General features: G+C 50.0%; 1 protein-coding gene across 7 annotated transcripts; it reads left to right on the top strand.

The window, feature by feature from the left end:
• The first annotated feature begins 780 nt into the window (after positions 1–780).
• On the top strand, positions 781–12,051 carry Slc25a28 (solute carrier family 25 member 28). 7 transcript variants are annotated; one of them, XM_087591658.1, is made up of 4 exons: positions 781–1,195; positions 8,731–8,922; positions 10,056–10,112; positions 11,213–12,051. In XM_087591658.1, exons 1-3 carry the CDS (start codon positions 905–907, stop codon positions 10,098–10,100), a joined length of 528 nt encoding a protein of 175 aa, XP_087447784.1. In that variant the 5' UTR covers positions 781–904; the 3' UTR covers positions 10,101–10,112; positions 11,213–12,051.
• Positions 12,052–12,381: the final 330 nt, after the last annotated feature.

Raw genomic sequence — 12,381 nt, 5'->3', positions numbered from 1 at the left:
TCCAAGACCCTGACACCTGTCGTCGCCTCTGAATCATCCCATTTCGCCTTCTCCTTTCCCAACGCAGTGCCCACCCAATGAGAGATCATCCGTCCACCCACTGGAGGGTTCACGGGGAGGCTTTAGGTGGAAGGCCCAAGGCGAGCGAAGCTGCCCTAAGGGCACACCACTCCAGAACCACCCGAGGTTCGCCGCGGATCTCCCCTAGCGGCCGGTTGAGCTGTGCCAGGGGACGCAGGATCCAGGCCGACTCCGCCCCCGCCTGAGATCCCGCGGGAACAGTCCGACCGTGCTACTCCACACTCGGTGCACGCCAGAGCACGAGTCTTAACGGCAACCGGCAGCGGTTTGACCTTGAAGGCCTAGCACCGCCCCCTCACCCGGGCAATCCAGGCCGCCACGCACGCCGCCCCGCGGCGCCCGGCTGCAGCCCGAGCCGGTCCCTGTTTTCCCGGCGCTTCTCTCCACATCCAATGGAAGAACGAAGTGGTCAGGGCCAATGGCCACCGTCAAAGTAGCCAGAGCGGTTGAGCCTATCAAAGTTCAGCCTTACGTTTCTCCCGCCCCCGAAACGCTAGGGGCGGGCCGATCGGCCAAGTCCACCAATCAAGGGCCAATAAACAAGACGCTTCCAAGATCAAAGGGGAAGGGGTGGGACCTACGGGAGTAATGACAAGCTATCTGGCGAGTAGCACATATACAATTTTGCTCCGTAAAAGGGGGGCGGGGACACACTGGGGTCTGCACCAATGGCTGTCTGGGGGGCGTGTCCGCGGGGCCAAGCGGGAGCCGGAGGCCCCGGGCTCTCTGGGCCGCGCCTGAGGCGGACGCAACGGGGCCGGGGGGCGGCGGCAGTAGTGGCGGCAGCGGCGGCGCGAGTGAGCGCCGCGGCTGGCCGAAGTGGATGGAGTTGGAGGGGCGGAGTGCAGGCGGCGTGGCGGGAGGACCAGCTGCTGGGCCCGGGCGGAGCCCCGGGGAGTCGGCGCTGCTGGACGGGTGGCTGCAGCGGGGCGTGGGCCGGGGGGCCGGCGGCGGGGAGGCGGGGGCCTATCAGACCCCTGTACGGCTGGATCCGGAGTCCGGTCCGGAATACGAAGCGCTGCCGGCTGGAGCCACTGTCACCACGCACATGGTGGCGGGCGCCGTGGCAGGGATCCTGGAGCATTGCGTGATGTACCCGATCGACTGCGTCAAGGTGAGACCTGGACCAGACTGCGATCCCGACTTGGGACTAACCGGACCCTGAGCCTTGTTTAGACCCAGAATCCCGACTGAGACCCAGAGCTGATGGGTTCCTTCCTGGCTCCTACCTCTACGCATGGTTCGAGCCAATACTCCGTGCAAAGTCCTGGCTGGGAGATGAGCTCAGTCAGGAACCAGGACTTATTTCTAACGGTCAGTGAGATCTGAGTCGAGACGAAGCAAAATCTTGTCAGTCAATGACTTGATCCCGACTGGGACTAAGTAGGGATGAGATGGGGGGGGGGGGGATCCCGAAGCACAGGTAAGTCTACAACAAACCAGCTGGCATGAAATCAGACGGTGAACTCTTGATAGCTTGGCTTGAGATGTTGCTTCGGGTCGGTGCTTTTACAAGCTCCGTGCTGCGTCTTCCCTTAAAAGTGTCGGGGCAGGAACCGGAATCTGGGATCTCTCAGCTAGATAAAAGTACGTATTAAATCTTAACCCGTGAGTGGTTGAAAAATCATCGTGCAGTCAAAAGTGAGAGTGCCAGACTGGAATGGATATGGGAAAAGGCATGTTAAGAAAAACAGTTTCGGTTTCTCTGTGAGGCAAGATTGATAGCCCATCTATTTCCTGAACGTAAAACTTGAGCTGGGCTTAAGATTCTGTGCCCAGGGAGCGCATCAGCCCTTACACAACAGAGGTGAAACTGATAGTCTTTTTCTTTGGGCCCCTGAATTTGACAAAAAGGGAAACCGCTGGAGGGAAGTGTGGTGATACTAAAAAGCAGATGTGGAAGAAATAGAATGAGATTATCAGGGTGTGCTCGGGGATGGACGTAAAGCCAGTTGGATCCACAACCAAGTAGGACCGTTAATAGACATATAGGTCAGGTCCTTGGGAAGAAGCCTGGGGGTGGATGGGTGGGAGGGTGGGGGGTGGGTGCTTTAGTAGAGGTGCCAGCTACTGAAGGGTGCAGTCTAAACTGCAGGGGAGGTGACTTCGAGGGGCTTCTTGAACAGCTGATGAGAACGGTTGCTTTCTTTACACCAGTTAGGTGGGCTCTGTCCTGTCAGCTCTTTGATGGATGTTTTCTCAGATTAGGAGAGCATCAGCTTCAGCGATGCCAACATCCGTCTCTTCTGCTGGCCCCTGGTTTCTGTACTGTTTTGCATCTCTGTTAGTAAAGTGGATAAGGAAATAAGTGGAGAAAGTGCCCCTGAACTTTGTGAATGAGTTTGGGTTGTGGAGAGGAAATGGAGAAAGTGCTCCTGAACTTTGTGAATGACACTGAGTTGGCCAGTGTTTCCAGCACATTACAGGCGAACTCCCAGTGCACCCGACTGAGGTGAGCATGAGCATTTTAATGTCCTTGGCAGTGGAGAGAATTTAGACTGTGAACTGGAGCTAAGGCTGGAGGTGTTCCTGGGTAGCAGCTTTTCCCAGGTAACTTGCTGTGTCTCCCCTTAGGAGAGAAATCACTGATGAACTGTGAAATGGACACATAGAATAGTGATTCAGACATGAATTCGATAGACTGTAGGTTGGATGTCTTGAGTTAATGAATGCTACAGATCCAAAAGTTTAGACAGTTGCGCTTCAGAATAACGCCTCTCAGCTCCAAATACAGCCGAGGGTCTGGAGTGCTGTGTTCAGGATAAGTATCATGGAAGACAGATCAGAGAAAGCAATAGAACTATTTAATGGGATGCAGTGTGATCATCTACAGTTTAAAAATGGGATTGGGAAGGCGGCTTTGTCATAACTGGTCTGTTATCAGTCATGCGAAAATCCAGGCATGGTGGTTCTCCTCTGTAATCCCAGTGTTGGGGAAGTAGACAGATCCGTAGAGCTCACCAGCTAGCCAGTGTAGCCAGATGCACTGGTTCCAGGTTGTAGGAGAACCTGTCTCCCACTGAGTGCCCTTAATTCCAGCCCTCAGGAGGCAGAGGCAGGCAGATCAGGTTCCAGGCCGGCCTGGTCTATGTAGTAAGACCCTGTTTCCATAAATAAACAAGATGGGAAGTGACTGAGGAAGATGCCCAAGGGGAGTCTCTGCCTCTACACAGTAACAGATTTGTACATAATCCAAATGGGTACCTGTGCCACACAGAAAGGAAAGGAAAAGATGTTACTACTACCTATCAGTTCCATACTTGTGTTGTTACAGCATAGTGAGAGGCTTCTCCTTACTTTATCATCTGTTTTGGCTTTAAATAGTTTATGAATTCCCTTGTTAGAAATCCCTCTAGAGCAGGTGTTGGTGGCTCATGATTTTAATCCCAGCATTTAAAAGCAGAGGTAGGCAGCTCTCTGTGGGTTTGGGGCTAGCCTTGTTTGCACAGTTAGTTCCAGGATATCCAGGACTACACAGAGAAACTCTAGCTTGAAAAGAAGGGGGAGGGGTGGAGGAAGAGGAGGAGGAGGAGCCTTTAGTGAGGGCAAAAAGAATCAATCGAAAGATTATGCAGCAGCAAAGACCACTCAGAATCTTATATGGCACACCAGAAAGGGCCATAGTGCCTGCTCTCTAAAGGTGAGGAGGGGCTGGCGAATAAAACCTGACTTACTTCCAAGGCCTGTAAGCTGAGCGAACACAAGAGAAGGGAGTTCCAAGGTGAGTTGCATAACCAGAGAATTACTGGAGTAAGTTGTGCCTAGCCTTCCAAGGCTAACTATTTGGAATGATAGTTCCTAGTCATCTATATAGACTTTGGGATTTGTACTTTTAAAGTACAGTTTAGCAGTCTAGCCTCTAAACCCTACTCTAAAGAATGGGTTGTTTGATTTAAAGGACAAATGCCTAAGAATCTTCAAAACTGCAAAGGTTTATTTTAGAAGAATCATTTCTCCTTGCTGCTAATGCTGGGAATTAAAATAAGAAGACAGCCTGGTATGAGTTGGTGCCCTACCATTTAGTGTTTCTGCAGGCGCGGCTGTAACCCAAACCCTTCTCTTAGAATGGCTCCCAGCTCATTTGTCTCCTAGTAGCTCTGCTGCTTTCCCCTTGGACGGTGGAGAGCAGAAGCCGCCCTACCAGGCTCTACACTGCACTGCAAACAGGTATTAGTGTTAGAGCCAAAAGGGGACTCGCCACAGTGTTGGCAACCGAATGCTGACGTTGTCTCTTGGCATGTTGGCCTGTGTATCCCTAGCCACTCATCAGGGTCAAGTTGACTTAAAATATCCTTGGGAAAGACCATGGGAAGTCAACATAGCCTTGCTAGGCCGCAGTTATCAGGACAGCCATTTCCATGATCGTAAGAGGGAGGTTTGGGAATCCAGATAAATTGCAATTTCCTTTTCTAGGCCTCAGAGTCTTCTGACTGCCTCCCTTGTGCAGGGGACCATTTCGGGCTCTGCAGTAGTGAAGAAGAGAGGAAAGGCCTTTTCTGTGCAGAGGGAAAGAGCAGAGAGGTCTTTTTTGAACGTCAGATGTAAAGGCTATCTCTATGTATCCACCAGTGAAAGGTTAGGAAATGCAATCTCTGACTTACATTTTCTCACACCTCATAAAGATAACTAAGTATCAGTAAAGGCCAGTCGTCTACTTTCCCGCACTGCTGTCGTTATTCACCGATGAAGAAAGGCTTAGAGAGCAGTTAAGTAACTTGTCAAAGGTCACAGAGTCCTAAGTGATTTGAGTTCAGTCTATGACTCATCAACCTTCCCTATAGCTCCCCAAAAGCAGGTTTCAGGAAGCAAGCAAGCTAAGGACCACAGTGGAGCTCACCTGTGAATGTATATATAACCTTTAGTTACATCCGAGTGTGCAATGCAGATTACTGTAGACCAGAACAACCCACAGGAGGCAGGCACACTCGTGCTAGCTTCAGAATCAAGCCTGGTTTATTACTGGCTGAGGACTGATCAGATGCCCATGTGAAGTGATCTTTACCATGCTGCCATGACCTGTCAATTCTTGGACATGAATAAAGATATTTTAGAATCATGTTTTAATGATCAAAACCCTTACATTTATAGTACTTTATAAATGATAATTTTTACATACCTTGTTTCTTGTTATCCATATAGCATGGCAATTTTCTTTTCTATGAGCACTTCTTAGATGACTTTGACTGTGCGAGTGTTTTTCCTGCATCTATGTCCGAGCACCATGTGAGTGCCTGGTGCCCATGGAGATGAGAAGGGCCTTAGGTACCTGGCACTGGAGTTATGGATGGCTGTGGGTTGCTGGGTTGGTGCTGGGAATCAAACCCATTCTCTCCACAACAAGTGCAGAGAGGTTGAGTAAGCTGGCGTTCAGACCGGGTTTCTGTCGGCACCAAAGCACCAAACCTTCCACATTTTTGTCTGTTTGGTTTTTTTTTTTTTTTTTTTTTTTTTTGGTTCTTTTTTTCGGAGCTGGGGACCGAACCCAGGGCCTTGCACTTCCAAGGTAAGCGCTCTACCACTGAGCTAAATCCCCAGCCCCATCTGTTTGTTTTGCTTTTTGAAACAGGGTTTCTCTGTGTAGCCCTGGCTGTCCTGGAACTCGCTAGGTAGACCAGACTAGCCTCGAAGCCAGAGGTTCACCTGCCTCTGCTTCTGAGTGCCGGGACTAAAGGTGTAAGCCACTGCCTCCCAGTTTACCCAGGTTCACCTCAGCACTAGGTGGTGGTGGTGGTGGTGGTGGTGGTTTATGTTTGTTTCACACTATAACTTTTTATATGTTCTTAGAGATTCCATGATTCTACAAGAAAACATTGATTGGCTCAAAAATATAGACATCCGTATTCATTCTTGTATTTGGACTATTTTCTGCCTGGGTCTTACTTTGTCAGCACAAGGCTGCACTGTCATTGAATTAGATTTAAATGTGTCTATAAAACGTTAGGAATAGGGGTTGGGGATTTAGCTCAGTGGTAGAGCAAGCGTAAGGCCCTGGGTTCGGTCCCCAGCTCCGAAAAAAAAAAAAAAAAACCGTTAGGAATAGCTTCCAAACTTCCAGTCTCCTCTGGGGGACGGAGGTCTCTGAGGCCAGAGTCTCTCATCACTGGTTGTCACACACGCCCTTGACTGCAGCAGGGCACTGCAGTGTCTGATCCCTCGGGTAGAAGACCGGTTCCACACAGACTTAGGGAAGCCTGGGTCATGAGCTACCAGGCCCAAATTAAATCACACCCTTTGGGTAGATCTGAGACCGGGAAGCTGAATGTCCATTGTGATAAGGAGAAATGAGATATTTCTGATTGAAAGCCCAATCATGAACGATTTAAGCATGCAGTGTTTTGTTAGTGGCAGGCAGGCAGGCAGGCAGGCAGGCGACAGTAACTCCTGAGGAATGTGGATTGCTTGTGGCTAACCAGGACCTGTTAATCTGGTTAGTTTCTCTTCCATGCTTTTGAGAAAAGGCCTGATTCTTGGATCCCAGTTGGCTAGCTTGAGTCTTACAGATTTAGGCTTTTGAATCTGAGTAGTGATTAGAATGAAGCTAGAGTTCAAACTGTCACCGGCCATCAGTTGCTCTCTAGTGGCCTCTGGGCTCACTAGTGGCTGTAGCTGTTATTTTCTGAACTGTGCAGGCGTATCCTACAGTAGGTCATTCATTTACATAGCAAACAGGTCCTAGAGGTTCCTGGGCACTAGTACGTTTGGCCCCATTCTACCCTAGCTTTAAAGTATGTCAGTACATAAAAGATGTTTGTGGAAAGACGAACTTCAAAGAAGGTCTAATGAGATGGACTTCTAGTTTCTTTTAAAGATTTATTTTTATTTTTAGAACTATATATAGTATATGTTTGTGGAGGGGGAGAGTGTGTATATATGGAGTCCAGAAGAAGGCGTTGGCTCCCCTAGAGCTGGAGTTACAGTGTAAACCACCCAGCATGAGTACTGGGAACTGAACTAAAGTCCTCTGAGAGATCAGTGTACATTGGGAACCACTGAGCCATCTCTCCAGCCCTCTTTTTAAGCATTCAGAGTGTGTGCGTGTGCGCGCGCGCGCGCGCGTACGTGCGTGTGTCCTTCTGTTGCATAACTGTGGAAGTCAGAGGACCACTTGTGGGAATCAGTTCTCTCCTTACACCATGTGGATTCTAAGGATCAAATTCAGGTTGACAGGCTTGGGGGCAAGTGACTTTACTCACTGAGAAGTCATCTCACTGGCTCAGATGCCTAAATTTCAATAAAATGTTGTGGATATTATTTCCTTCCTTCCTTCCTTCCTTCCTTCCTTCCTTCCTTCCTTCCTTCCTTCCTTCCTTTTTTCAAGACAGGTTGAAAGTCCCTCCCCTACAACCTGGCCTACCCAGCCAAACTTTTCTCTGGCTGTCCTGGAACTCACTCTGTAAGCCAGGGCGGCCTCAAGGACAGTGTGTCACAGAGACTGGTTTTATTTGCTAAGGCTGTTTTGAGGATCCAGTCAATCTAAATGAGAAATCTGAATGGCCCTTCAGTTTTAAAGATTAGTTTGGTCTCCATCTTCACAGTTTGGAGCCAGACGTCTTTCCCAGGAGCAGCATCTGTTGGGAATTAATTTCTAGTAAGACCCTTAACATGCAGACCCAGCTGCCAAGGCCACATAGTCTGAAAAGATATCAAAAGGTAGGCCACCCTCTTGTTAGTCCACGTGGTCAGAGAGCAGGGCCAGGGCTGAGCTTTGAAAGAAAGTACGGAGTGTGCTGTAGACAGTAAGTGTTTGAATTAAAGGTTTAGTTTTATTTCCACTATGTGTGTGTGTGCCTGGGTGTAGGTGGGGATGTCTGAACACAAATACCCAGAGGCCAGAGTTGGATCCCTTGGAGCTGGGGTTGCAGGTGATTGTGAACCTCCCAACATGGGAATTGAACTCAGGCCCTCTGTAAGAGCAGTGCATGCAGGCTGGGGAGATGGCTCAGCACTGACTGCTCTTCCAGAGGTCCTGAGTTCAATTCCCAGCAACCACACAGTGCCTCACAACCATCTGTAATGGGATTGGTGCCCTCTTCTGGCCTGCAGACACACATGCAGGCAGAACACTGTATACAAATCTTTAAATAAACAAAAAGGAGGGGGCTGGAGAGGTGGCTCAGCAGTTAAGAGTACTGACTGTTCTTCCAGAGGTCCTGAGTTCAATCCCCAGCAATCACATGGTGGCTCACAACCATCTGTAATGGGATCTGATGCCCTCTTCTGGTGTGTCTGAATTTACAGTGTACTCATAAAATAAAATAAATATATCTTTAAAAGAAAGGAGTAGCATGTGTTTTTCTTAGTGGCTCTCCAGCCCATGTGTCTAAGCTTAGGCTAGTTTATTAAGGTGAAAAGCACCTTTGTGGATCTCACACTTGGTATTTGTTGATGGGGCAGTGGGTCATTTTGGAGTTGCAGTGTGTTGCCAAGAGGCAGTGTTCTCAGGGGATGTAATGGTGTTCTGCTTTTTGGCTGTAGATGACTAGAGGGGAAAAAAAATCCATGTTTTGGAAAGTTGAGTCATAGATTCGGGAAGTTGTAAAAGCTGGACGCCGGGTGTCACTCCCACAGCTTACCCAGCACCCGGGCCGGAGGGGTAGGGTGGATGAGAGGTTACAATCACTGACTTGGCTTTTTTTGCTGTAATTTCAGACCCGGATGCAGAGTCTACAGCCTGATCCAGCCGCCCGCTATCGAAACGTGTTGGAGGCTCTCTGGAGAATTATAAGAACAGAGGGCCTGTGGAGGCCCATGAGGGGGCTGAACGTCACTGCGACTGGCGCGGGGCCTGCCCACGCCCTCTATTTTGCCTGCTACGAAAAGTTAAAAAAGACATTGAGTGATGTAATCCACCCCGGGGGCAATAGCCATATTGCCAATGGTATTGAGCCTCCCCGTGCTGGTCCCCACTTCCCCAACTCTCTGGGCTTGGCTGCTGTCAGTGCTTCCCAGCCTCGCATGGTGTGGAGCGGCAGCCTTGGGCTGGGTAGGCCAGGTTGTAGGGGAGGGACTTCCAAAGCTGACGTGCTCAGACAGCGGGCCGCTTCAACCCAACTCCTCCTCTAGGGCCGCTCAGCAGAGGTCACAGTGTCCTCCCTTACCTGCCAGCTTGACTTTCCTCTCATCTCCCTGGCATCAGCTTCTAATGCCTGGCAAAGTGGAGACACTGAACGACCCCACCATGTATTTCTTGGTAGTTGGGTGGCATCCTGCTTCTGGGGGTAGGATTGGAGGTGACCAGGCCACTCTCAAGGACGACATTAATGGAGCCCCAGCTCTTCAGCTCACCTTTTCAGGATCCCACCTGACCAGAGGCAGTTGATGTCATTGAGGACATGGCAAAGCCTTGACAAGTGAATGGGGGTGGGGTCAGGGGCCCGTGTAGAGAATGCAGATGTTTTAGGGCTGGGTGGAAGGACAGGAAGACACAGCACAGCATACAAGGCTCCTAGATGAAGAGCCTTGCTGAGTGCGGAGAGTGGGGGTAGTGGTTTAGGGCCAAAAGGGAGGCCTGGATGGGCCAGTGACAGAGTGGCAGGATTTGGAGATAGACTGGCAGTTTGCAGGCCGTAGGATAGGAAGCAGGTCAGATTATGAGGTTCCGGCTGCCTGCCCCCCATTTCTCTGCACCAGTAGCCATTGTGCTGGCATGGCTTGCCAGAAGTGCGTCTGCTTCCTGCCAGAGCATTACTGCATTTACTCTTAGAGTCCCCTACTGAAGACATCAGGGCTGTAATCCTGGCTCCTTTCGGGCCTTCCTGTCAGATACGGAATGTGCAGTGGTGACATTTTTAAGTTAGGGGTGTATCTTCCTTTCTGGGAGCAAGAGTCAGGATCAGTGGGCTCTGAAACCACCTCCTGGACTGACTCGTAACATTCCTTCCCTCGCTGTCACAGCCACTCCCCTTCGCCTGGGGCCTCAGTGAGCTGCCCCCCCCCCTCGGCCTTACATGTGGCAGTTGTTTTCTCCTTTGCAGGTGCAGCCGGATGTGTGGCAACGTTACTTCATGATGCAGCCATGAATCCAGCTGAAGGTAGATTCTTTAGCCGTCCTGAGTCGCTGTCCTCCTACCTGGTTCTGTTTCTGCCCTGCAAAAAAACCAGAGCACAGTTTTTGCGGCGATCCTCTTGTTTATCTATACCACTAGATGGCGCTCCCTCTGTATGTTCAGTACGTGCCTTCTCTCATGCTGAGGCAGCAGTCTGGGATTTAATTCATCTTCAAGGCTTTCTTGGAAAAAGTGATGGCTCCATGGCTTGGTCCTGGGCTTTCCTCAAAGTCCTCTCTGTAGTATGTTTGATCTCTGGCGTGTATCAGATTATTTTATGTTTCTTCAAAGAACATACGTTTTAACATTAAACTATAAATTGTTGCACTTACTGGAATGTAGACAAAAGTGGAAGACTATATTGTCTAGTGTAACCTTTTCTTTGTTACTAGGATAGTAGCTTTTTAGGTGGAAGGAAATTCTCCAAAAATATTCTATGAGGATTGAGGTGATCAGCCAGCTGAGAGGGGCCAACCTAACATTGCTGTCATGTTCCCTCAGCTCAGTAGGTCTGGCAAGACTCTGGGGTGTAGATGGCTGAAGTTAGCTAGAGGTGCACAGACCAAGCCACGCTGTGTGTCTAATGGAATGGAAAATGCTTAGAAACTGAGGCCAGCACTTTTCGAATAAGAATTATAGTTTTTCATGGTTGTGCTTTCTTTCGATGCCCCCTCCCATCCCCTTCTCAATTTTGAGTTCAGTGTTTCCATCATAACAAAGGGACAGAATTGCATGTCTCTGGTCACTACGGCGTGCACTGATGCTGAGTCGTCTGTGGCTGAGAAAGGTTAAGATAATAAGAGGCCTTCGTTTCTCAGAGACCCTCTGGGGTTACTAAACTGCAGATACGCTGGGTGTTAGCTGTTGGTTTTAAAGAAATCCTACTAGGAATGGGCTCGTTCTTAAAAATGTCTTATTAACCCTTTCCCCTGCCTCTCTCTAAAATAAGAGGAATACAGACTCCAGGAAACTCACTCATTCTTTTTTCTCTCCCTCCCACTGGCTGATCCGCCGACCTGGAACCTGAATTGGGATACTCTGTCACTGGCTGGTTGCTGTTCCATTTTCCTTCCGGCGGCACTCAGTGGTCAAGCAGCGGATGCAGATGTACAACTCACCGTACCACCGGGTGACAGACTGTGTTCGGGCAGTGTGGCAAAATGAAGGGGCCGGGGCCTTTTACCGCAGCTACACGACCCAGCTGACCATGAATGTTCCCTTCCAAGCCATTCACTTCATGACCTATGAGTTCCTGCAGGAGCACTTTAATCCCCAGAGACGGTACAACCCCAGCTCCCATGTGCTCTGTGGAGCCTGCGCAGGAGCTGTAGCTGCCGCCGCCACCACCCCACTGGACGTTTGCAAAACACTGCTCAACACCCAGGAGTCCCTGGCCTTGAGCTCAAACATTACAGGACACATCACAGGCATGGCTAATGCCTTCAGGACGGTCTATCAAGTAGGCGGGGTGACTGCTTACTTCCGAGGGGTACAGGCCAGAGTAATTTACCAGATCCCCTCCACAGCCATCGCATGGTCTGTGTATGAATTCTTCAAATACCTAATCACGAAGCGGCAAGAAGAATGGAGGGCAGGCAAGTGAAGGGATGCTGAGTGGACCGGGGTCTGACCGTACGGCTGCATCCTGCCCTTCCAGCACATTCTCTTCTGTGGCACACTCCAGTCTCAAGAGGAATTGGAAGGAAGGAGAGAGCTCACTCCAGGCTGTAGTTGGCTAACACGAGTTCTTGCCAACATCTCTTGCCACCGTTGTCTTTTCTCCTGGGCTCTCTGCAATTCAGCAAAGCCCACTGCAGTCCCTCTGACACCATCTCCATCCTGGGCCTGGCGACCTGCTTTAGACTTGCAGAGGATAAGCAGCACACCCCCTGGTTCCTAATTAAAAAGAAAAAAAGCCTTTAAATGTTGTGTTGGGTTTGTCTTGCCAAAAGGGGCACGCAGTGCTGTTCCTGACCTGACTTAGAGTGTAAGTCAAAGGAGGGTTTGAGTATGTCTGTAGTTTTGTTTCTGCTGACTAGAGATGACTTGGGAGGTGTAGGCCCTGTTTCCCTTGTCCCCGTAGTCTGCTTCAAGGAGCTCCCTGATGCCAGGAGCCTTCCCTCAGCTGGTATGCCACCTCCCGTTGGCACCTTTTCCTTCAGTCAGCAGCCGGGGGCGATGATGGGGTTCTGGGTTCTGCCTGAGCAGTGGCCGTTTACCTGTGGTACTTCATCTTCTAATACAGTTACTGAGT

The sequence above is a fragment of the Rattus norvegicus genome, chromosome 1, assembly GCF_021556685.1.
Source record: "Rattus norvegicus strain SHRSP/BbbUtx chromosome 1, alternate assembly SHRSP_T2T, whole genome shotgun sequence".
In the NCBI taxonomy this organism is placed as follows: domain Eukaryota; kingdom Metazoa; phylum Chordata; class Mammalia; order Rodentia; family Muridae; genus Rattus; species Rattus norvegicus.
The sequence above is the reverse complement of the archived record's forward strand: the minus strand, read 5'-3'. Positions and strand labels throughout refer to the sequence as shown.